This window comes from Danaus plexippus, chromosome 5, assembly GCF_018135715.1.
Source record: "Danaus plexippus chromosome 5, MEX_DaPlex, whole genome shotgun sequence".
Classification (NCBI taxonomy): domain Eukaryota; kingdom Metazoa; phylum Arthropoda; class Insecta; order Lepidoptera; family Nymphalidae; genus Danaus; species Danaus plexippus.
Window position 1 is genome coordinate 7,962,331 of NC_083539.1, and position 26,004 is coordinate 7,988,334.

A 26,004-nucleotide genomic window follows, 5' to 3' on the forward strand; every position below is an offset into this window, starting at 1 on the left:
TATTTTTACATAATGCATATATATTTAACTTATTATAATATAGATGAGGTTTGATAATGATTATGGTAATTATAATTTAAATAGCTTTGCTCTGACTTTAGGGTTAGAAATATGACAAGTTACTGTGTAAGAATGTTGTTATTCAATAAAGAGGCTTTAGCGACACGGACCAGACACATTGACGGCGCATAATAATTTAATATTAATTTTGAGATTTTTCGTCATATCTCATACAATGTGTCCTCTCTATTTTTATGTTCTTCAATTATTGCCAATGTTTTAATGAAGTGTTCTTCTGCTTTACTGCAATTTTATTTAAAAAAAAAAATATACTATCGATACTTGTGAAAAAGATATTTTCTTAGGAATTTTTGTTTGCATAGTCGTGTCTTTAATGGTCCATGTTTGGAAAGTCTCTTTGTAACATTCAGGCTTGGTGAGAGGGTGTGTGAGGGATTTATGAGTAACTAATCTACAATTATATTAAAGAATTGAAAATTTAAACAACCGATACCATTATAACGTTTAATAATAAGTTTCAATAGTATCTACTCGCAATAGTCACTTAGTTATAAATAAAACAACAATAAAATGAAAGACATACATACACATTTTACTTCTTTATTTTATACACATTCTCAAAACGTACTCGACTAGAAATGAAACAACGTCTAATGACTATAAATTTATTTTTTTTTTAATTATTATTTATATAATTATTATTTTTTTGTTATATTTATTTACATACGCACGGTACATTTCAAACGATCTACAACTACAATCGGGAATCTCATCCCGGCGAGCGCCCGCTGTACGGCCTTGAGCCCGAGGCGTCAGATGAGGCGCTCGCTGAGCCAGATTCAGGAGTCTGGGGGAGCGGGCGGCGGCGCAGGGGCCGGCAGTGGAGTCGCCGGGGGCCCCGGGGCCGCCAGCGAGGGCTCCGTGCTGCGGCGCCTCACCTTTCCGCGTTTCTTCAGCATGGTGGCCTGCGGGCAGCGCGCCACTGAGCCGGGCCGGCATCACGGGCCCGCCGCGGGGCCCGCGCCCGACCCGCGCTTGGTTTTCTTCAGCATGGTCGCCTGCCGGTCACAAACACCCGCTCACAGTCGCCCGCTTCTCGCACCGGGATCTTACATAGTCCTTACACAGACAATGCTTCCTAATCGCAACCTTTCCTCCGATTTAAGGAATCTATGTACTCTTAGCAGCTTCACAACAATACATGAGATCAGATTTACAAATCATAATTTGTCAATTTCCAAGGAAAATGTAAAATCCCGCGCTTCGGTGTATAGTGTAACCCATTTTTTAGATTTTGAATTAAAGAACATTGACGGTGCCAGTGACATTGACAGTAATCGGGCACACACCGCTTTTTCAATTCAGTACACGGACGCACGAACAAAGCGAAAAGACCGAGCAGCGCCGGGGCTGTGACCGGCTGGACCGAGTAGACGAGCGAACGAACCGACAGACACACGACTGACGACTACAGAGGAGGCGGGGAACCCTCGCGGCCGAATCGGACGAAGAGTGATCGGTGACTAGGCCAAGACATCAGGTGGAAGGGCCGCGTGTGTTGCGCCGTGGTGTGCTAAATGTATTCTTTGGTTAATGTTACTGAAACTGATCCACTCGGAACAGAGAGGCACAGGGATCCGTCAACAAAGTGCTGAGGTACGAGAGGTGCGGGCTGTGGAATATCAGTTCAGTAACATTGGATTGAAATGGAAATAACAGGGTGATCTTGTCAGAGGTCCGGCGCTGTCTCGGGCGGTGAAGACGCGAGCGTAGCGGGTGCATATTAGCGATAGCAACGAAAAGAAAGTAGCCGACGTCAGCGATAAAGGAAATAAAATGAACTTAACTATAACACCTTCCCATAACGAGGACAGGTATTCCCACCTTCTGGTCACAGAGGTTCAAATCATCGGATATCTAACGAGGTTTTTTTAAGCATGTGAATTTTGTGTAATTTGGAATTCATGCTCTATGACTGGATATGATACATAAATAAATGTTGCATCATCCGAAAAACGCGCAAACTACGCAGAGAAGCTTCAACACATGCTTTTATACAAAAATATCAGATGGTGCAACTAATACGTACACATTTACACACCACAACTATCAAAACACTTAACGGGAGTCTGAGGCCCCCCGCTTCTGGTGACTGCAGTTTATGCGTGATGTAAAGGCCCTTGGGATGTATCATAAGGCCCCCCGTCGACCCTGTAGTGTCACATACCTTGAGCGCTGACTTGAGCACGACGACCTCACTCGGGGCTGCAACCCACGGCTCGCCGTCTACTTGCACCGGAATCTCGCTTTTCAGATTAATCTTAATGTGACCCCCCTGAGACATACAAACATCATAACTTTATACATAAAGAAATCATATCTCATTCGTGATTTTTAATGATGGCTCCTCAAGGAAGGGTTTTAGATTAATTCACGTCGACAGTACACTATCCCACAACGTCGCTAAAGATCCTCTGAATAGTCATTGGTGAGTGACCTGTGCTATTCGCATGGCGCCCCGCAGTCCGGACTGTATCTGTCCGAGGTGGACGACGCCGGTGACGCCCACCACCTCCAGCATACCGTCCCAGTGGTTGGGCTTGTTGAACTGGTCGTCCTTCTCCGGACCCCACGGGTTAGCGCCGGAACCCCAGCTTTAAATCAACAGGATACGGTCAATAAGTCGACAAGTTGGAAGCGAATTACAAGTAGCTAAAGTTGATATCCTTATAATAATGACCTAAGTATATTTAAAATTATGATGCCCTCTACAGCGGGCAGGTCGACCGGCTTGCCGTCCACCTCCAGCTTCACGGCCTTGTGCAGGTCCTTGCACATCTTGCGGCCAACCATCTTACGGAGACCCATCTTAACGTACACACCCTTGTTGCGGAGCCTGGACATTGGAATTAAATTATAATTATATTTGTTAAGCGGAGAGTCGAGGCGATGCGCGATACAGGATGCGCGGACGTCAAGCGACGATACCTGCTGTTGAATTTGTTAGGATTCTCCTCGCGTGCGTTATGGAAATCGAGACAGAGGTCGGCGTCGATGCCGATGCCGAAGTAGTTGTTCATGACGAGGATCTGAGAGTTGTCTTCGCTCTGCGAGCCTGACGTTCAGAATATATGATTTAGAAGTACCAATGAGCAATCCAACTTAAGACAGAGCGAGTTCATTTGAAATATTAAAATACTTGTATATGTAAACGGACTTATTGTAAAGTATCGTACCGGGCAGTTGTTTGGAGAGTTCTTTGGGTTCGTCCTGCTTGTCTTCGGGGTGGAACACCACGGTCCAGCGATCGAGGCGGATCTCCTCGGCGTCGATGACGTCACGCAGCAGCGACTGGGGATCCTCGCAACCCGCGTACCCTGAGCCCCAGCGCAGAACACGCGCCAGGTCGTTGCCTGCGGCCATATTATATGTTTTTAAAGGGGGCAGCGAGGTTTTGAAAGGTACTTATCATAGGTACCATATTTTAAATTTACGAGATTATGCACATTTTGGAGAACGGAAACTGTACGATGAAGCTTATACAGAACAAGAGTGGTTATTGAGTCGCGTATTGGCATATCCCCGTGATATTGCAAAGGGGTGAAATATTTCTACTAACTTTTACTGCATAATTAATATCATTTGAATCTGTTGGGGTTAAATCAGGAAAGAGCAGTTACCTGTGCCCAGAGGTACGATGGCACACGGAGGGTTGGAGCACTGCGAGTCCTGGCCCACGTTGTCGAGACACTGAAGCACCCAGCCGATGGTGCCGTCGCCGCCGCAGACCAGGATCTTATAGTTGGGGATGTGACGGAACACGTACAACCTGGGCGGGGCCAGATCCTTTATCGATTGCTAATAGCTTCATGTGATTCAATGATACGATGATTCATACGTAAAGAGGGAAAGTTTGATAGTTATATTGAAGTCTCACCCAGGAAGAGGGCCGCCGTTCTCCAGATCGAAGACCTGGTAGGGGTTGAGGAGTTTGCGGAAGGAGGATATGAGCTCGAGGCCCTGACAGCCTCCGGACTTCACGTTTACGAAAACTAACAGCGGCTTCACCCCCGCCGGGACCATTGATGGCTCGATGCTCGGTAACAACATGACTGATAGAATACGAACGTTTTGATAATTAGGATTTAAAAAAAAATTTTTGCCTGTGTAATTTTCAAAACAGCCATAATTTTTTAAACTCGTTAAATATAAGACCAGTCGAGAAAAGATTTATGTTGTCATGTTTATATTTTTTTTTTTTTTGTAATTCGATGTGTGTTCTGAAGAAGTTTATTTTGTTAGATACAAGTAAATATGTATATATATTTTAAATGTCTTGTTGAAGTCCTATCGTCCTCTAAGTGTATGTAACGTAACGCCATCCGTACCCAGTAAATGCTTATCTTCATAACGCGCCTCTCTCAGCGCGTACAGGGCGCGCACCGCCTTGCTGGCGTCCTCGTATGTGATCACCATAGACCCGTACTCGTAGTAGATGGGACCGATTGATGTGAACTTGTTCTCTGTTAGTGGCGTTATGGGATTCAGACATCTTTGTTACATACATTTTTAAAAAGGGTATCATAACTTTGAATATCGTGAACTTTTTGAGATTTTAGTCGACTAAAGTGTAGTAATGGAAACATTAAAGCGAACATAACGAAGCTTTAGTTTTGGTGATTGATGAGAAAATATACCTGAATGTATATGTTCTGGAAACAAAAATCTATTTATGGTATTCGTTATTTTTAAATGAACGAAGTAATTTCCCGTGTCCATGGACTCACCGGCTCCGAGGAACTCCACTAAGATGTTCTCGTAGTTCCTCTCGGAGAGGCCAGGCGGCAGTGAGGCTACGAACAGCGCGAGCGTTGGCCCGTGAGGGTCCGCGCGGGGCTGGAGGTAGAACCGCGCCAGTTCCATACGACGCACAGACTCTCGGGCCAAGCGGACCACTATACGCCAAGGACGCTCCGACTCGTCCAACACACGCTCAGATACTGAAGATGTCAATCATACCATGTACTACTCGACTTAGGCTTAGGGCTTACAAGATTAACTAAGGAATGTATATATGTATTAATAAAGAGACACTTTTATCGTGAAGTATTGTGTTTCTTCTCATATTCACCTCCTCGATCCAATAGTATCTCTGAGCAGCGGTAGTCCAGCGTGGCGTTGCCGGGATCTAATCCGAAACGCTCCAACGCTGCGGCCATAAGGTCAGCCACCGCGTGGTCTCCGTTACACGGCACCGTCACGAAGGCATCTCCCGCGCCCGCTACGCGCCCCGGGTACACTCTCACTGTGCCTCCACCCGACTCACCCTCCCTGACACGAGAAGGCGGTTGTAAAAAAAAAAAATTGATACCATGAAGTTTAATTGACTGTCGAGATCTTCGTCATATTTTCACTTAAACAATCTTTGATGTGTAAATTCGAAACAGCGCAGGTAATGCTGGACGAGTGCATCTAGAATCTGTTTAACCGCATGATAAAAAACTTCTCACTTGAATCGCAGGAAGAGAGCGGGTCTTTTGTTCGGCAGACGTGTGACCCTGGCCAGTGGGGTCGGGTCCTTGAGCGGCGGCTCGTCTCCCGCGAGAGCGTCCGTCAGTTCGAACTGCTCGGGGTCGCGAGCCACGTGGAAGGCGCGGAGAGCAGCTGCTACTAACTCACGTTCGCTGAAGTTCCGCCCCACTACCACCGGCCGGTACAATCTCCGAGACCACGCAGCTTCGCCGTCGTACACTTTGACCACCTCTGACGGGAGAGATACGTCCGGTATGATTTTTTTTTGTCTTGTTTTATATTGATACGATATATGAATCGATATGAGACATGTATATTGAATCGGTGTGAGAATCTATGTTAGGAAGAGAGACGATCATAGACATTTCATCTGCACAAGTAAGTCATACAGTTCCCTTCATAATACCTTCATCTCTGTCGTCAGGTGTACGGTCGCGATGCTGTTTGTGGTCCGGGCGATGGTCCTGGTCGGCGGGAGCGCCGGTGGAGCCGCCCCCGGAGCCCGAGCGGCCTTCGCAGCCCGAACTGAACTCCTCGCTCACGCTGCGAGCTGCATCAGAACAGCCGAGTCGCACACATACCCTACCGCTTATTTTAACATTCACACGATTTTATAACTTCAGCTTTAGAAATCAGTTAAGTTTTGCGGAATTTAAAATAGTATTTTTTAAATATTTAATCTTGCGATAGTTTATCGGAACTTCAATGTATTAGATTGTTGTCTAAATTTTCGTTTTCTTCACAAATACCAAACAATACACACATTGTTCATAAATGCGACTAGATATACATCAACGTCATTGAGAAAATTCATAACGGAGGTATATCGCTTGTAAGTTGCATTAATGAATTCCAAAACGGACATCGTGTATGCATATTTAAATTATTACAGGATTATTTATTGTTTGTTATATTATAGTTATTAAAGTACGTTTTTAGTATGGCCTAAAATTTATTAATTCGATTTTAATGAAGCACATTTCTAAGTCATACAATTTAACATTAAACTCTACACACATTTATTTCATCTACCCAAAACATCAACAATTCAGGTTCAGGGTAACCGTAGTCTATAGTCTGAATATGCCGTCACAGTATCTTTCATCATTCTTTCCACACGAGGCGTGGTTGAGATGCTTTTAATCGTATTGAAACTTATTAAGGGGAGCATATATAGACTATTTACATAAATAGCAACACTGTGTCATGTGCATGTTACCTGTACCGATGGAATACTGCACCACGAGTATCCTGGAGTCGCCCGAGAAATGATACTAGCTCAAGATATAGTCTACTAAAGACTGAAGGTGAATAGCTGTGACTCCGGAAATAAGGAAACGAATGATGTGATTTCTTGAAATATATAAGGAGGAACAGACGAAAGCGGATTTCTGTTTTGCGTGTCCAAAGTTATGGAAATCGAGTTATTTGAAAGCGTCCAAAGAAAGTTGTAAGATGTGAAGGAAACCAGACAAACGATTATTGGTTAAAGTTGCACGCCGAGGACTTTCAGAGATGTGCTTATATGTGAGTGAACGTGTGAGTCGGGGAAGCAGCAGTCAAATCGTATAGTGCATGCGATTATTAGAGACTATACTTGGATTGTTATAGGTTTTCTGACTCAAGCAGCCTTTCTTTTCCATTGTGTAGTCTCTAAAAATTTTTTTAAATCAAAAATGTGTACAGAAGTAGATTCCTGTCAAAGGAAGTTATAGTATGAAGAAAGCTGCTAAACTAATGCATTTCTTTCATCCAAAATACACCTCGTACAGCATCATCGGAATTATTGCTTTGGTTATGGAACACGAACTGTTTTAAAACGTATTTAAACATATGAAAGGCGTATTTTGATGGAAGGAAGCTCGACCACAGCGGTACCTCTGGAGTAGGGGGGCGAAGCGCCGCCATGCGGGCTGCAGGCGGCCGGAAGCAGACGGCGCGCCAGCGTCACGAGCCGCGCCGGCGCCCAGCCACCGCGCCGCCGCGCTGCCCAAAGACACCGCTCACACCAGCTCGAGCCGCCCCTGGCCCCGCACGTGTGCCACGAGCGAGTCCGCGACAAGTCCCGGCCGGGGCACACGTGCGGTGCCGACCCGCTGTGGAGGTACTTACGGCATCCGAAGTCGCGCTGCGATGGTGGCGGCCGCACGTGCACGCCGATGATGGCTTCCATGGGGACCTCCGTGCGAGGAATGGACACTGCGGAGGGCGGCAGGAAAATCGGCTGCAGCGCCCCGAAGTTACATTCCTCCGGAATCAGAGCGCGGCAGCCGGCGTGACACTGGCAACCACGAGAACCAATTCAGTTAAACTAATTTATTATGAAAATGATGTTGAGGGGCAAAGTAGCATTAGCTTGATATTTTAATGCGTTTAATTGGTAACTTTAAATGCCACCTCCTCTCATACAAAATACCCCAATCTACCAGTAACTTCGTAAAAAAGGTGTCGCTAACCGTGCTGCCGCACCACTCGCAGCGGTAGCCTGTAAGGCATTCTGTGGACCAGCAAGCGCGGCGGCATGCAGCACATTTGCTGTTGGCGGGCAGGTTTCCCTCCCGCCAGTGATGCACGTGCCGCGGCTCGCTGCCAGCGCAATAGGTTGCGTTCTCCTTGCAGTCTGCCGCCGCGAAGTCCACGCACTCGCCGTGGACGTAGTACTCGCATACTGTGCACATTACCAAAAATTGTGACAAGAATGTCGTCAGTTGTAGTTTCTGATGCAAACTAGCCTAAAAAACGAGATGTTTGTCTAGAAGGACTTGTAAACAGAACGAGCATTACTCTTCAACGTGTCTGATGTAGCTTACAGAGGCCATTTATTCTACCTGGACACAGAGCCTACGATAAAAATACATTTTAGAATACATGCGTACGTAATTATCTTCCAAACCGCTCTCGAACCTGTGGCAATATTCAAATTATTCATAATTAATACATCAACACTAAAAGTAGAAGAGTAATTCAAATGCGATACTCACTCATACAATGTAAAGCTGGCAGTTCATCAAGCCGTTTTCTGCACACCGTGCAGAACTTCCGTTTGTGGTGTGTTGGTTCCGACCAACAATGAGCCACGGGATTCTGTTCATAAATACTAATATATTAGGCATTACATTCATTAGGCATGATACTCTTCTTTAGGATAGTATTTGATCACTTATAATTTAGGTGTCGTCACATGAGTTCAATTACAGGGATTTTTTGAATAATATTTTTTTACAACTTAAAAAATACCGCAATTCACAAATATACCTTTTCGTTTGGTCCTTACCACTCGTTTATTCTCGTTTATTCCTTAATAAAATAGCCATCTAAACTTAATCTTGGTTTTTGAATACGAACTCTTCTGGTCCTCGTAACTAATAGATCTATTAATCTTATATTAATCTTGTATGTTTACCACAAAAATAAGTTCCCTATCTAATGTAGTTCCTTTATTTTAGAATATCGGATATAAAACTGATCGCATTGTAATTTTTAAGATTGATAAAGGGAACTAAATCTTAATTCAGTGAAAAACCTGAGGGTGCCAAATAAAATTAGACAATATTTCAATGTCGCCTGTGCCATGTCAGATGGAGTATTGTTCTCAACTATGACCCGGTGGCCCGCAGTTACAGCTTGTTCCGTTGTATTCTTGTTGGAAGGTTTATATGGTTGATGGTTCCATGAGCTCAAACTATAGATAACCCTTATGTCTCAGAAACGACGTTTCTCTGCTTATTTTATCATATTTTATCAGCTCTCTCTCCATGTGAGAAAGGACTTTCATACGCATCGCTTAAATTTATACCAGACAGAAAGTATAAACTTACTTTTTGGATCCAAAGACAAGGCAAAAATATTTTTATTTTTTTTATATGTCGATGAAAGGCATTTTTGTTGTGCTCCAAAAAACAACTGGAGCATCAAAATAATCATGATATTACTGAATTGAAGCATTCTTGTGGCTTGATAAGGGTTTGAACGCACAATCTACGGATTCTGACTAGTTTTCAAGGTTATTTATCTGCTAGGAGTTCTAGAATCTTGTAACGTAATGGTCGAAGAAACAATTACCTTGATAAGGCTCGGCGCCACCCCGCAGCACGGCGTCACCACCTGCCCCACGCATCGCTCGTGCACAATGAAGTTGCACACTGGAATATATCAAACATTATATTAATAAGAAACTGATAAAAGTAACGGCAGTGTCATAAAGGGACGAGTTTTTTGAACATTTTTTTTTTACAATCGGAATATAAAAATATGCTTTATTAGTTTTGTTAGACGTACGTAATTGTAATTTGAAATAATTGTAAATCTGTTTTATACGAAGATTTTTCTCGTGTCGGTTATATCATTAAAATACGATGTTTATAAAATTCCTTAAAACGGAATGCATCACTTCCACGAAGACATTCCAGAATTTTTGGTGTTTTGAGGAAAAATCCGGCTTTGATTGCTGGAAATAAAGTGATTGTAAACATCTTTATTGCAAAATAATAAACAAAGTAGTCGGATACTCGGATTGGTCTATCTTTAAAGGTAAAGATAGAATGAGCTATCGATATATTTACGAGTTAAAAGGCGCGCCTTGTACAACAATAGGTCAAGTAATTAATTTTTCAAGCGACCTGTTGATTTAGTCGGAGCCCTGTTACATATTGTACGACAATTTACGCGGAGTGTACTAAGGGCGATCATTACGAAGCACGCGACAACATTCAAGTTCACCGGTGACGTCACCACACTATATTACTGATACCAAAAGAATCGTTCAAATCTATCATATAGTGTTTGCCAAAATATAATTTATTTGCTATATAATTCGAAAAGAGAATTTGAATTTGATTCATCATTATTTTTTATTGACTACATTTAAAATGACTCGTGCAAGTCATCTTTAATATATAAATACGTTTAGTTGGATAGAATCGTTTATAAATAATAGAAAGAAACAAACATCTTCGGTTTTCAATGATGGTGCAGAGAGGCGGCATCCCAGCGATCGATACCTCCGCGCATGCTCTCATCCTAGCTGGCCGATGTATGGTCATGTACTCGGTTAACGTATTTCATTCTAACTAGCATTTCAAGGATTCTCGATTTTACTACAGGTTCAGAGTAACTAGTTCTGTCGTTGTAGTGGATTATTTAACTTAAATTTAAACCCTCACTCTGAACTAATGAACCTTTCATTTATATTGAACTATATGTTCACCAGTTTTTTTTTTACGAAAATATATATATGTACATATATAAAGACATTGTATTTTAACATTTAGTTAACCGTTTAGCAATAAGTTACGGTTTGTTTTAAACCTGAATTAGAATAACGCTAGAAATATATAATTTGTTTGTAGTCGGTTCAACCATAATAATGGGTGGCTTTCGTTAGCAAATATCTAAAAAGGTCACGATTTGATTTAATTAAAAGGCAATATAAATAATAAAAGTAAAAACAAATTCAAAAATGGAACAAATACAAGATAAACCGTTACGTACATAGCTTTTTTTTTAATTACATCGGGTGTTAAGATATATGTATATTTATTTGAACAGCGCGAACAATCGATTTTAATAATATGTCTTTATTAATAAAATCCAAGAAAATGAGTAAAATATGTAAATAATTAAATGAGCACTTAAGAAACAACCATATTTTTAATTATAGTTATAACAACGTGTTATAGGTATTCTTTTTTTTATGTTGGAATGTGACTTACCGAGCATTTTTTTTTAATTTATTGACAGATATTCTGTTTTCTATATTATCTATATTCTTAATACTAATTTAAAAAGAAGTAAGTTGTATTTTCATTTATCTAAATTGAAACATTTATTTAGAATTGTTATCACTTAAAACTTATAAAAACTAAATTGCAAATTAAAATTATATAAATAAATAAACTTAATTAGCAATATTTTAAAAATAAAATCGTTTTGAAATTGTTTTAATGGGACTATCCTGTGTTTTGTTTATTTACCTGACGTTGTTTGTGAAATTTCAAATAAATTTATCTTTGTCTACTGGTTCGTAAGTAAAACCTAATTTAGTTATTTTACAAAAGTGTAAACATAAAAGTAAATTTAATATATGTAACTTTGATTTAGAATGATATTGTCATGTCCGTACGCAAAAAATATAAAACGAAACAACACAGGCACGGTGTTTATAATGAAAATCACGACGTCATTTGTATGCACAGATTATAATAACTGTAAATAGAAACAATACATTTATAAGCTATGGACTCAGCACTTTTGTTGTTTTAAAATAGCTATTAGACTTTTTAAAGTGTTGAGTTAACGTTTAGAATCTTATAATATAACATAATGCTGTTTCCTTTCTTTCCTCAGAACTTTCCTTACTAAATTTCATATAATATATTGTCTATAGAATACTGAAATTAATTTATATTTGTGTTTTACCGTTGTTAAATATTCTGTGTGTTGCATATTCACGCTAATACTACCGAATATATTTTGGTTAAATGATACAAGTCGTCTTGTTTTTGTATATGTATTAAATTAAATATAGAGGAAGAATTTTTATATATTTTGTTCCTTTTCAATCTTAGATACGTATCGGGCGAAGCTCCGTGACATTAGAATGTTATCCTAAGGTTAATGTCGTAATAACACTCACTCCTTTGAGGGTAACTAAGTATACTGCCGCCCTTCCTCAAGGCCGTGCTCAGTATACTGGTCATGTGATGAACGATATCATCACACATGTTCAGTCGTTCACGAAGCAGTCGGCGTCGCAGAGTTCTCTCAACATGTCCCAATATCTCGGCGACTTCCACAGAGGCGATACCGCGCCGCGTCTGTCAATAGTCCGTGTCGGAAGGGCGCCGGTCGAGGAAACGTATTAGTGTTCTGACGATAACACGTCAGGTTATATTTAAATAACCTCGGGGCGGGGCCGAGCGGGAATAGAACTCGCAGCCCGCGCGGCACCACCTCCCGCGTCCCGTCACAGATCGACCGTGTTCCCTACACTCCCAAACTTCCTCTGACCATCGGTGACAGCACGAAGGTTTTATAGCCGTATATGAGCCAAAGTCAACAATTAGGAATAGCTCAGGGCGTTAACCTATCGCCGAAGTTCAATGTTGCCGGCGGAGCTCTCGTCTGTGATGACTACGAGGATGACGGTTCGCTATTTGTTTGGGATTTTACCGGCGGTCGAGTGTCGCGCACGTGCACTCAAAACAAACCACGCTGTGTAACTGCAGCGTGCGGGGTGAGGGGTGGGGGGTGAGTGGCGCCGGGGGGAGGGCGCAGCTCCCAGGGGAGGGGGACACCTGCGCAGGAGTCGCGCTCCCGTCTCGCACGGGAACGAGCCCACTATACCGTTAATACTCACACCGTAAGATGCTGGGTGGAAATCATTTAAATTGTCTTTACGAACATAACTGTCAAAAATTATTCATCTACATTTTATATGTACATAATAATATGCCCTCAAAATCGTTTTAAAATTTGTTAAAAATCCTAAAAAATGTTAAAAATAAAATATTGTTGGTTTTATTTTGACGGAATCTCAAAAACGTTAAGATAGTTTTTTGATACTGAAGTGTAGAGACATTAAGAATAAATTTAAAATTGTAGATTTCATATGAGAAATCGTCTGGAGCCTGTACCTACAACAATGATAAACAATACTATTATAAATTTTGAAAGTAAAGATTTATGTTTTAAATAGGTTTTTGATTGTCGTGAACAACATTTATGAACAGGTTCGTTATTTCTCGCCCTAAATGGAGGTTAGGAATATTTAAAAACAATTAAATATAATATATATTTGAGATCACTAATCACAACTGTATAAAGGAGTCTTTATATTTTAAACTATCAAAATTACATCAAGGAGGTTTATTATTGAAGAACAGAAATAATAAATTAAAAAATATGTATACCACACCTACACATGCTATTATTATATTATGATGTGTTTAGCTGTGCTTACGTACTATTTAAATTAAATGGAAGGCAAATAGTTATAATATTAATTTACAACATAACATATGTGCTGACAATTTTCAAGACACAATTTGATAAATCATCCTCCATTTTGTACATGAATCTTACAGCCTACAAAATCAAGATAATTTTATAAACTTTTAATAATGCAATGATCTATCATCATTCATCTTCGGGGATTAGCGGAGCGTAAGAATAAAAATAATTTAGTTTTTCTAAAGTATCCAAACTCGGGTTCGTTTCAAAACTCGACCTCGTTTTATTATGTAGGAACGGTTTTTTAATTAATTTAATACGTCATTATGTTAACGTCGAGTGCGTTGGGATTTAACTGCAGCCTGTTTCTGAACGACGTTTCTACTTTTTAATTTTTATAATTTTTGAATATTAATCCCTAAGCTGTATAGAACGGGTATAAACTTTGTCGAAATCTATTTTGTAATATATGCATGTCTATTTTTATCAGAACCATGTTTCATTTTAAAAATAGTTAAATAGTGTTAATCATAAATCCGTCAAAAGTCGTTATAGTTATTTCACTAGGGTATCGGCGTAGAGATATTGTTAACAATATAAACAGTCTTAAAGACCCTTTATTCTTACAAAAACTAGTCTCGTCCGAAAGGCGCGTATATTTTTCAGAGGCGTGCGGCCTTCAGAGGTCTCCGGGCGCTGGCGGGGGCGCCTGCGGGGGCTCGCGGGGCCCGGGCGGCGGCGGGAGGCCGGCATTGACGTCACCGGGCCCGACCAATGGCGGCACGGAGTTTGACTTAACCACGAGATGCTCTTTCCCCATTTGGGAGCTTTGCTCAACTTTATACACCATGGTAATTAATAGTTATATTATGAAGATATGCTTCTCGTTTATTGTTTATATTTCTTAACGCTTAATGTAGATTGAGATATAATTTTAAGTATAAAACCGGTTCGTCTTTAATTTGTGGAGTGCGTGAAATTTTTTATTTTAAGTACAAACATTTTCAAAGACTTACTTCTGTTTCGGTATGTAATGTTATTTACGGCACCCTGTTCTTTAATACCTTCTTATGTTTTTTTGTTATTTTAAGTAAAAATATAATTTACCGTTTCGTCTTCATCGCTCCTCATTATAAAATATGTTCAATAATTTCGATATAATTCGGGAGTGATTTGAGGATAATCATTACGTATCAGTCTAGTTACTAGAATTTATGTCTATCAATTAATTTGTATAGGATACCATTATACATTTCTTTATGTCAAGAAGATTCTCGACATGTTGATAATTTTTTAGTGTATTTTTAACTTGATCTGTCATCATAAATTTATGTCAAATCTCACACGTAATTAATCCATTAGAAAGTGTTCTATATGTAGCCACAGATAATAAAGTAAGAAAGTGTGTCCTATCTTAATATTCAGTTAAATTCAACAGACTATATAGAGCAAAATAAATAGGGGACTTTTCTGTACATTGCATCATAAGACATAAACACTTATTGGTGGAAATTGATAGGGGTGTGTCTCTTTCTTGAGTTTTTTGAGCTTCATTTGTCACAGTAGTTTTCAAAAATGCTCCAAATTGTATATAGGATGTAGTGACATCTTTGGAAAGAATTTTCTCAGGTTTATCTGAGTTATTATACCTAATAAGCACCTACAATGGTCTAATTAGGGATTGGGGATCATATAAGAAAAAAAAGATGTAATTTAGAATATTTATAGAGAGGTGAGGAGAAGAATTGAAAACTCTAGAAGAAGATCATGGTTATTTAAATGATTTCATGTTATAATAGTCCCAAAATCACTTCACAAGTTGGAACTCTGCTTTAAGTATTGATTGAACTCATTCTGAAATAGTTAAATATATTAAAGATTTTCTATACAAACAAATTAATTTGCTAGTCCTAAAGAATAGTTGATTTTCGGCTTCATGGACGCCAACTAAGTAAATGCAATGAAAGCTTTGGAAACCGATTCATTATGTACTTCCGAATTGGATTCTGACTGTTTTAAACATCCAGAGCACTGTGTATAGCAAAACACACAGGTGTCTCGAGAATGAGGATCTATCGAGGAGCATGCAATAATAAATTAAATAGGTTAGTATAGGAAATCCTTACACACGACATAAAACACTTACGGCCACTGACGAGGCGTTCATAAGAGAAAAGGACTGTTGGAGGTCACAAGACGATTAGTCCTACCAATTCTCTCGTTTTAATTATAGTAGAAACAATAGATTAGGAGCAAGTAGTCCATGAAGGCTGTGACCAGCTTGGATTTTCAGCTTAAAGGTTTGTTTTTTACTACCTAGTAATGAGATTCTTCCGTATTATGAGGGTTGAACTCCAATGTAAGGTATTTAGAAAAGCACAAGCCTATATGTAATTGACAAAAAATTTAGTAAATCCTTTCTATTTCATATGAAAAATTGCAATAACATAATGCAATAAGGATTTTAAATAATATAAATTGCTCTGTGAGGTGTTCATTCAAGTAGTATGTATGTCAAATTGCTACAACGACTATATATTGTACTAATAAAACCAGTGGAATTATAACACATACAGCTTTTTAAATAGCATATATTTTACCTAAAGCTCGTAATCCCGTAACTGAAATCCAGCTACTGACGTCACGGGTGACACAGTTACCGGTTGCGCAACCAGATACGATGAATTCAATCAACAAAGTTATATAAATTTACTATATACTATAGATAAATATGAAGGCACCGCCCTCTATAATGCCGGTTTTTATCGATGGTTTTTAAGATTCTTCTGAGGTCTACGGAATCTCTACGAGGACCTCGCTACGGCGTGCTACGATCGGAACATGCTATTTCTTAGAATGAAAGTTTTGTTATGATATCCTTTGTAAAAAATGACTTTAAGAGAAAAAAAATGAAAACATCTTTGCTTTTAGTACTTGAATGAAAATAAAAAGAAATAGTTGAAAATTGTGTTTCAGAGGGACTACTAGTGACCGGTGTCCAAAAACAGATGGTTACAAATAGACCTCCAGAGAACTTGAATTGTTTTTAATTAACTTCAGCAGAGTTTAAAGCTATGGACCAAGAATAAATATCCCTTGAAACAAATACATTATCAGTTCATCACCAAAATAATTATTAATATGTGAATATTCAATTAACATATTTGTCTTTTTTTCATTCAAATATCCAAATTTTTAGGACTCTAAAACAATTATTTGAAAAAAAAAATAATACACGATACGATCAAGTCACGTGACATCTGTCAAATGTATGTCAATCTGGACTGTAATAAAATCCTATAATCTTGTGTAGAATAGAAGCAATAACCAATGTTGGACACGCGTAATCTATTTCCGTACGTGCGTACAGAAATATAAGATGTTATTTTAGCTTTACATGTTATAAATAGATGTATTGTGAGTTTTGACCTATATAAACGGCAATTTAGTTTAGAATTTTCAATTTTATAATTTATATACGACGTAATTATGACTTCTTCTTTGACGGTTCGTAATGAATGGAATGTTTAATCTGTAGCCATTGTGCGCACCGCTGGGACTTGTTGAGGTGAGTAAAATGAGGCCGTATTTGACACGCCAGCATCATTATCCGGAGAGACATTCGTAATTCAAGTTAGTCTTTGTAGTTTTATGAATGCAGTCGTTGTGAGTCACTGTTGGCTGTGCATTGAACGCTTCAAACAAAAGAAACTTGCACTACACCGGCCTGTTCAGCTCACGAGCTGTGATAGACGCAAACAAGTAACAGGCATTTCAAAAACAACTCTCCATTCCAAAGACGCTTCTATGGAGTTTGTTACGTGGACACTTATAGTCACTATACATATATTTAATCATTATTTTGATTTTCTAACACAAATTTCTAAGTTTAGTTTCGGTTAGAATGAAATCCAATATATTTGTTCAGTTCAGAGCAGTTCATGAACTCTGTGAGGTTATAGCCTGCTCTGTGGTGGATTCGTGAACATTTTTTATAATCCACGTATCCCATGGTGTGGGGAAGCGGATACCATTGACGTGCGTATCTCAATGGCGTCGGAACTGGGTCAGCGAGTGACGTCACCAGTGGCCTACATACCGCGGGCGGGTCCCAGCAAGCACAACCAAACACTGTCAAGCAAGTCGTTTCAATGGAAATATTTCGTGACAACTTCAATTTTATTTGTTATTCTAGCCAACGAAATAACCGAGTAATAGAGAGGTTCAAGAATAAGTATGAACCACGGATCGAAATTGTTTAGTGGAGATGTCATTTTGTGTTCGTCTTGCGCTTTCAAATAATAATACCAAATATATTTACTCTCACTTAGAGCCCCTGACATTAAAACGTTTTATTCCAAAACCTATTTAGATATCACGGATTGAAATTTAAAATAGTTTCCTAATACAGAATTATTGATAAATCAAACAAATTATATGTTTTATGAAAATTAAAACATAAGTGAGATGACATTTGGAATTTTTTTTTTGATGAAAAAAAAATTCAGAAAGAATCGTTTGTTAGTTTCATTTGTAAACAGATTTAGAGAAGAATAAAATATTATCAATAACTTACAAAGAAGCAAAGATACAGCTGTATAGATCCAGTGGTTAAGGGTATAAGGTAAAAACCACTTCACAGATTAATTATCATCTTATAACTCTTATGAGATGTTAAACAATGTCACTTTTTCATCATAATCTTGTCGATATACATAATCGTATCGCTTAGTAAGTTGCAATCAGTATGCTTAGTACAAGTTTGTGTCGTCACTACATAAAGGTTTCCTGTTTTTTAATTGACGAACGAAGTAATGCTATAATGCGAGAAGATTTATTAACGATCCGTATGGAGTGTGAGTATTCTAACTTGGACTAAGGATATTTGTTCTGGAAAAAGTCACCTCACAACGATGTCACTACAAGTAACAAAATGTATTATAATGTATGTATGTATGTATGTATGTATTTGTTACGTACCTTGCAGAACATATAAAGGCACCCATAGATTATCACACCTTTAATAGCACTCATTATCTGCGGCTCTCCTCTATATAAATATCTTGTACATAGAATGATTCGTCTTAAATTTATAAGAAATTGAATGAAAAATCTCTAACTGCTGGTAATTTAGTCATCGATTTGCAGAAGCTTTTATTATTGTTACCGTTTTTTTTATATATTTTTATACTTATGTAGAAAAAAAACTTAATATTTATAATTATATTTTTTTGCTAACATACTCGAGCTAATTACTTGCAATATCATCAACATTATCAAACAGATAACTTCAGGAGGTAAATGTTGATAAGTAGCGTATTCTCGTTCAGATACCGTTCGCATCTCAGTCGCAGTAGAGGCCAATCAATTATTATAGGAAGTCGGCTCGTTCGGTAGAAGCGATGACATTCCGTTCAAATTCAACATAAATTCTGCTCTCATTCCTTTTCAGAGTTATTACTCGTATATTTATTTTGAAATTACTTTTGCCAAACTGGGCTTATAGTGATGTGCTTTAAATTCCCTCCCTATTACTATTTCGATGCATTTTTGTAATCTAAAGATATTTTTTTTTTGTTTTTTTTTTTTATTTGATAAAATTCTGTCTCATATAATAAATGTTCAAGTATCACTTGATAAGGAGTTTCGTGTCCAAAATAACTTATTTTTTTGTGGTAGTCTAAGCTCATCTCAAGTTCCCTTGTAAGAGTATTTTTTTATTAAATGCTCCAAAAGCAATAGCGACTATGGCTAACTTTGCCACATTATATTATCTCCCTAATTTTGATTTATAACTGTCTATAATTAGAGTATCAATGCAAAAAAAAATCTGAGTAAAACAAGTCAATATTAAGTTTTTTTTCTACATAAGTATAAAATAAAGTCATAAATTTGTATTTTATCACAGTTATTTTAATTTAAAATCACTATATTAAGTAATTATATCTTAACGAATGTGTATTTTCCTTAATTTTTTTGCACGTATACTACGCTATAAAATTCAGAATAAACTATCACTATTTATAAAAATTTAAATAAAAATATGTTTGTATTATTGTATTTTGATAGACAGTTGAACTCTATTTGTACATATTAAAAATAACATTAAATTCTTATTGGGTTGGTCGAAGAGAACACTTTTTGGCGAAACACAGCCTTTTGTACACGCTTCTTGGGGTCCATGTCATATTTCAAAGTTATATAATAAACTTTATGTATATATGTAGTACTATATATTTCAGATTGATTTTTTTATTAATTCTAAGGCTTCATTCACACTGGAATCGCGGAATATCTGCAAATATCGACGTTTTTATTTGTTGGACGAATTTTATGACTGATTTTCAGAATACACAGCTTTAACTGTCATTGCAAGTTTGTTGAATCATTGTCATTACAATATGGCGGAGTAAATTGGAAGTATATTTTGGAAAAATATCAAATAGACCAAACGGGGGCATATGAAACATAAGTTGTAGCAAAAAAATTTCTTTTAGGGCCTCATCTCAATAAATTCATTATAATTTTAAAGTGAATGTGACATTTCCTCATATTAAATATTTTTCAATTATTGACAGGTAGTGTTTGAATTATTTTTTTTTCATAACAACTAATTATTAATTATTAATTTTTAATTCATTTATGTTTTCAGTGTTTATGAAATCTAAAAATAATTACTATTACTGTTATCTAGAGCAGTGTAAAAATGCGTTTTCCTATCTGAAAGTTGGTATTCTTAGTATAATATCATAATTTTGTTTGAAGTTTTTATTATTATTTTTTTTATGTTAGATCCACACCAAGTGACTAATAAAAAAGGTTATAAATAATGATCCTTTTTCGTTCGGTTGTGAAACACGAAATTAATATTATTATAACATTCCCAAAAGGCTTCTAAATTATGAAATATGTTTATTAAATGAGGTAAAACTATCAAGCAATAAAGAGAAAAGAATTTATTCAAAATATAACCTCCATTAGCGAATTGATACACGCACAGCTAAAAGCATGTAATTTCCCGCGGGTGTATGTAAATTTTTTTTAATAAAACAATTTCATCATTTAGGTAAACCGATATAAAATAATTAATAACGACTGTTACCATCAACCCTAATATAAAAAAACTTAACCTCATTTGTATAAACTTATGCTTAAATAAATGAAGTTGATTAAAAAAGTTATCTATGTTCTTTGTGTGTTGTCTTTGAATTACATTGTAATTCATAATTGCATTGAATTGCATTTGTATACAAGTCTCACCCACGTCTGTATTGTTCAGTGGTCTTTGTTAGCTCTGAACGCCTGTCAAGGAAGCTCCATTCATCTGATGTATGTGAAGGCTTTGTCAGTTTTTATATTGTTAACATGTTTGATAAAACATTATACGGAAACAATGCCTATTGTGTAGACAAGTTTATAACGGCGTAGACCGTCTACGGGCTACGATATGCTACGATGAAACTGGTGACGGTTCAACCATTGTGGATAACTAAGTTATTTTCATTTTAAACTTTTTATATAATATTTTTATTATCTGTGTCAAAATTATTGATTGATGTTGTTCATAATAATATAATTTTTAACATGATATAAAAATTAATTCTAAAATCGATATTGTTATTATATTAAAATAAAATAAAAATTACACAGATAATTATATTACTTTTTGTGCATATACGAGTCTTAAAATAGTATATTACGTTTCATAATATTTGTACATATGTACTTAATAATGAAAAATATAAATATATTGTCATCTATCTTGTTGTAAACTTATGATTAATTAATCGATGCATCGAGATGTATTTTAAAAAGAATTTATTTAAATTTTCACGTTCAAAATAATTCTAAGAAGTGGATATTATTTGGTTAGGGTAATAGAAATTATTGTCTGTTGTCTGGTATGATTTCCGACAGTGTTGCCATATTTCAGGCGACACAATCTGAATGACTATATACCGTTGCTTACACATTTTAGGAAGTACTACTTTTTTATTCTACTACACTGGTATTGAGATCCGACAATTACAGGCTTCAGAATAACATATTTTTTTTCTAAATCTATAAAAGATAAATCCTGAATCAAAGAGAAAAAAGTTTCCTAGCATATAAAGAATTTTTTGCAGTAAACACCTTCACATAGCAAGGAGGCGCTCATTATGCCAATGTCTGTGTATGGAGTATTTAGTATAATTGAGCTGTGACTTTATTTTTTAATTTCAGTGAATTCGGTCATATATTGCTTATTTGGATTGTAATGCTTTCTTCCTGAATATATCGATTAATAAAAAATTGGTCTCGGGAAGTTTTTTTTAAATCTTAGATAGTTAAGCAGCAAAAATTTTAGAATAGATTTATTTCAATAATCTAATTCTAAATGTATTTTATTTTGTTATTAATAAATAATAACATGAGCCTAATTCTTAAATAGAGTCTCAGAAGCCTTATACCCAAATACAAAATGAAATGCCGTTCATAAATTCATATAACAAAAGAATATTATGAAATAATACACTAACTGTGTAAGACTGAACGCTGTTTTTACAATTAATAAATTCTTAGTCGGGGATTTCAAGTCATTTTTTCATTCTAATGAAAGATAACTAAATAAAACCCTTATGTTTTAATATTAATTAAAAGTTTATACTGACACGCGTGAAGTACATAAGTGATTATCATACACAGAAAGTGAAGTATATTTTGGAAAAGAACTGATACTCTTAGACTACTGGACCGATGTCCAAATATAGCCAAGAAACACCGCAAGGAAACTGATTTTCAAATGGAAAAATCGCATTGAAATCTGTCGGTCCATTTGAGAGCTACGATGTCACACACAAACACACACAGATATCAAAATTACAACACCCTTTCTTTTTGCATAAGGAGTTAGAGAAATAATTTATCACTTTCGTTTTATAATTATGTTATAATTTAACATAGTATAATTTTGTCTTTCTTTTACGTGTACTTTTGATTTATCTTCTTAAGCACAATATGATAAGTTAGGAACGAGACTACCAAGATGTTTAAAATGAGAAACGAATAAAATCAATTTAAATTTTCTATAACATTAGAACAAAAATCTGTGGAAATTTTAAGGTGAAAATGATGAATTCAGTATTACCACAGTCCCTAGTAACCAAGTTACTGAACAACTGATTAATGTGAGATAAGAATGAGTTAGACTCGGAATGTACTCGACAAAGCGATTTGAATAGTTCACAGAGGAGAATGTAGATTATACCGTCAATAATCTAGATTTTCATGGAAAAAATCCGTAACTATAGTGTCGTATGTATGAATGTGACATAACATTGGAAGTATTTTCAAAAGTCACACAGATACAACTCACTTATGAGTTTAATCTATAGTTATATTTTGTTTTTTTTTTTTTATTCTATGGCTTCATTCGCACTGGAACCGTGGAATATTTTGCCAATGGCAACATTTTTATCTGTTATGTTATGTTTTGAGTTTTTACAGAAAATTTACATTTTACTACACTCTGAATAAGACGACGATTGTCTTTAATTATAAATATAGATTTTATATACATATTCTTAAATAATAAAAACATTAAAATAGGAAAAAAGAACTTTGTAAACGAAATTATTTTCTAGTTATCTGAATTAAATAATTAAGGACATTCGTTAAGTGAATTAATATAGAGTAAAAATTTAAATGTATATGAAATTTAAATCTTACTTCTATTTTGATATAATTTTCTTTTTAAATGTTTATCGGTTAACGTATTTTTAGGCTGCCAGTAACATAAAGTATATGAAATAAAATATAATATATTGTAATTGAACGAGCCAGTGTCGCCATAGAGTATTATGAAATGTTTAGAACGAGGTTTGCTTGTCTATGGTTCGAAGGCTGGACGGCACAACTCTGTGATTAACGGAAAATTTCTCATTGCTTAACGGTTGGAGATAAATAAGATTAAATTGTATAAAATATATGAGACATAATATGATCTGGTAAAAAGCAACGCGCATTATAAAATATGCGCACTGAAAAAAATACATTATAATTTAATTAAGAATATGATTATAGAAGTTGAATTGTTAACGGCCTAGACTCTAGATTAATATGTCATATCTTTTAAGATACGATGAACAAAAAGATAAATGTTAAAGATTACTATGGTTCAGAAAGGAAGGCTAACAGCCGCGTTCCTCTCGCCTCGGAGTGCGTAATCAATACGCGGTATGAGATCCGATTTTAATCGTTATTGAGGAGAATATTATTTAATAGCATTACTTTTAATATAGTTTGTCCAGCAAAGTTATTACAACATTTACGTACATTTATCAATTATTAACAAACACCTGAACATTTGGGAGGAATATTATAGTTTTATACTTAATTACGTGTTACGAGTTTAACGTTAGCAATACATTTATATTATATACTTGTATAAGACATGTGCCAATATAACAGTTTTATAAGGATCTCGTACGCCGGCGCTACGCCCATGTTTGGTGTTTTTCCTAAAAGCGTATTCCGTGTAATTGAACGTCGAAGCCCTAAAGGGATCGTCACTTACCAAAACAGCGGTACTATCTAGTGGATCGAGATCAGCTCGCCGGGAGGGGTGCTGCGCCCCGCCCCGCCCCGCGCAGCTACCAAAAAACCTCATACAAAACAGCTCGATCGATAACAACAATCACTGTACTACGACACGGCTCGCTTCTAGAAGAATATGTTACTCTAGATACCTTTCGGCTTACACCTGGACGAAATGAAAACAGTAGGAGATAGGATCTGCTACCGTCGGAGGATTACGATGAGGAGAGGAGCGGAAAGGGTGAAGGTCGGGGACAGAAGACGGGAGCCGGCGAGCATCGGCTGGAAGGATGACGACAGGACTTAGGACAAGGCGGTGCGGGAAGAGAAGATGGAGAACAGCAGCCCTTCGGCTCCAAGGACGGGAGGGGTCGGACACGCCCGGGTGAGTTGCATAACGCTGGTCGTGCTGAGCGCTGAGCGCGCGGGCGGTATCGACGCGCTCGGGGCGCATGCGCGACGCGTACCTTCGCAGCCGTAGCCCTGGCCGATGAGCCCCCACAGCAGGTCGGAGCAGTGGTGGCAGTAAGTGGGCTTGTGGAAGGTCTTCTTGGCGAAGGAGTGGGTGCGTTGGGGCGCGGGCGCGGCCTGCGCCATGGCGGGCGCGCGGGCCGGGCCGGGCTGGCGCGCTACTCATGCCGCGGCGCCCAGGGGCGCGCCGCGCTCTCCGAGCGGCTGTCGCGGCCCACCATCGCGGCGCGTCTGCCGCCCGCGCCCACCCCGCCCCGCGCACGCGCCCGCACCCCCGCGCCCCGCACACCCCCTCATGCTCCGCTCACACCCCGGCCAGACGCACACGCGCTCACCTTGTCCTGTCGTCCCGATTCCGGCGATCGATTCCTTTATATCACATACACAAACTAACATTAGTACAAAGGATCGGAAATAAACTGTATTAACTATGATAAACGTATTTTCAATATTGAATAATTTTTTAAAACGACTTATTATATATAAATGTAAAGAAAGCAACAATACTAAAATCAATATAATCATTGCTGTGTTTTAGGACTTTAGGAAGAGATGACATTGAAAGTGATTATTTTCATAAACGTTATTGATGTGTCTTACAATTAGTAATAATATTGTTTTATTTCATAAAATTATAAAAAAAGTCAATGTAATATAAATTATAAGGAAACAGTTATATACATACAATATTCTTGTAAAGCAACTATCTATTGTAATTCATCAGATTTTTTCCATAACGATATTATTACAAACAAAAATAATATTTTAATATTCCTATCGTACGTCCTAACAAGCGTGGCGTGTTAGCGCCTGCGCGTTTCGTCGCCAATCGAAAATTTTGTTGTTTACAATATAAGGAGCTCGGAGCTCGAGGCCCAGCATCCTCGCGACTCACGGACGCCAACACTACGCACTACCCATGCGCACTACTGACACACTCGTACTACACACACATAACACAACACTACAGACTACCATAGTTAACGTGTAGCTTACATCGCACTACGTAACACTTAAATGATGATTTAATCAATACATCTACCTGTTTTCATCTCATTCATGATTCATATAATAATATAAAATTAAATTTCTATATACATAAACATAAACCAATAAATAATTCATGATTTCATGTAGTAAAACATTTCAAACCCATATATAGTATATTTGCATGAAATTTTAAGGAATTCTTTTTTTTCTCAATTCTAACTTTTCGACAGGTTAAGATCTTACATCATGTTGCTTTCGAGAAATTCATTTAGTGTACCTACATGTTTATATACGTATCAAATAATGTCAAATACAACAGCTCTGTCTCTAATAAAGAAGGTCGCTTATATATAATCGAAAAATATATAAAATTAAAAAACAAATAAAACACTATCTACCTTGAGTGGACATTACAAATACTAGTACTGTGTATGAAAAATTATAATTGTTAAAAAATATATATTA

The 26,004-nt window shown here is 37.2% G+C and overlaps 1 protein-coding gene and 1 long non-coding RNA gene across 5 annotated transcripts; one reads left to right on the top strand and one right to left on the bottom strand.

Annotated features, from left to right (window-relative positions):
* Positions 1–672: 672 nt before the first annotated feature.
* On the bottom strand, positions 673–24,779 carry LOC116769114 (diacylglycerol kinase theta). Of its 4 annotated transcripts, none has more exons than XM_032660127.2 (19): positions 24,546–24,779; positions 9,616–9,695; positions 8,535–8,637; positions 8,010–8,221; positions 7,666–7,834; positions 7,432–7,539; positions 5,960–6,103; positions 5,532–5,784; positions 5,153–5,352; positions 4,809–5,021; positions 4,410–4,544; positions 3,959–4,133; positions 3,702–3,850; positions 3,258–3,434; positions 3,010–3,136; positions 2,762–2,917; positions 2,519–2,675; positions 2,249–2,356; positions 673–986 (listed from the first exon to the last, which is right to left on the bottom strand). In XM_032660127.2, exons 1-19 carry the CDS (start codon positions 24,673–24,675, stop codon positions 861–863), a joined length of 2,922 nt encoding a protein of 973 aa, XP_032516018.1. In that variant the 5' UTR covers positions 24,676–24,779; the 3' UTR covers positions 673–860. The 4 variants fall into 4 exon arrangements, with proteins under 4 accessions (XP_032516018.1, XP_032516021.1, XP_032516020.1 ...); XM_032660130.2 differs by having other exon boundaries at positions 673–1,079; positions 24,546–24,773; XM_032660129.2 differs by lacking the exon at positions 24,546–24,779 and adding an exon at positions 12,188–12,770.
* LOC133320245 (uncharacterized) lies at positions 5,666–7,296 on the top strand. Its single transcript, XR_009753678.1, has 2 exons — positions 5,666–5,805; positions 5,978–7,296. It is a non-coding gene; the product is annotated as an uncharacterized LOC133320245 (long non-coding RNA).
* Positions 24,780–26,004: the final 1,225 nt, after the last annotated feature.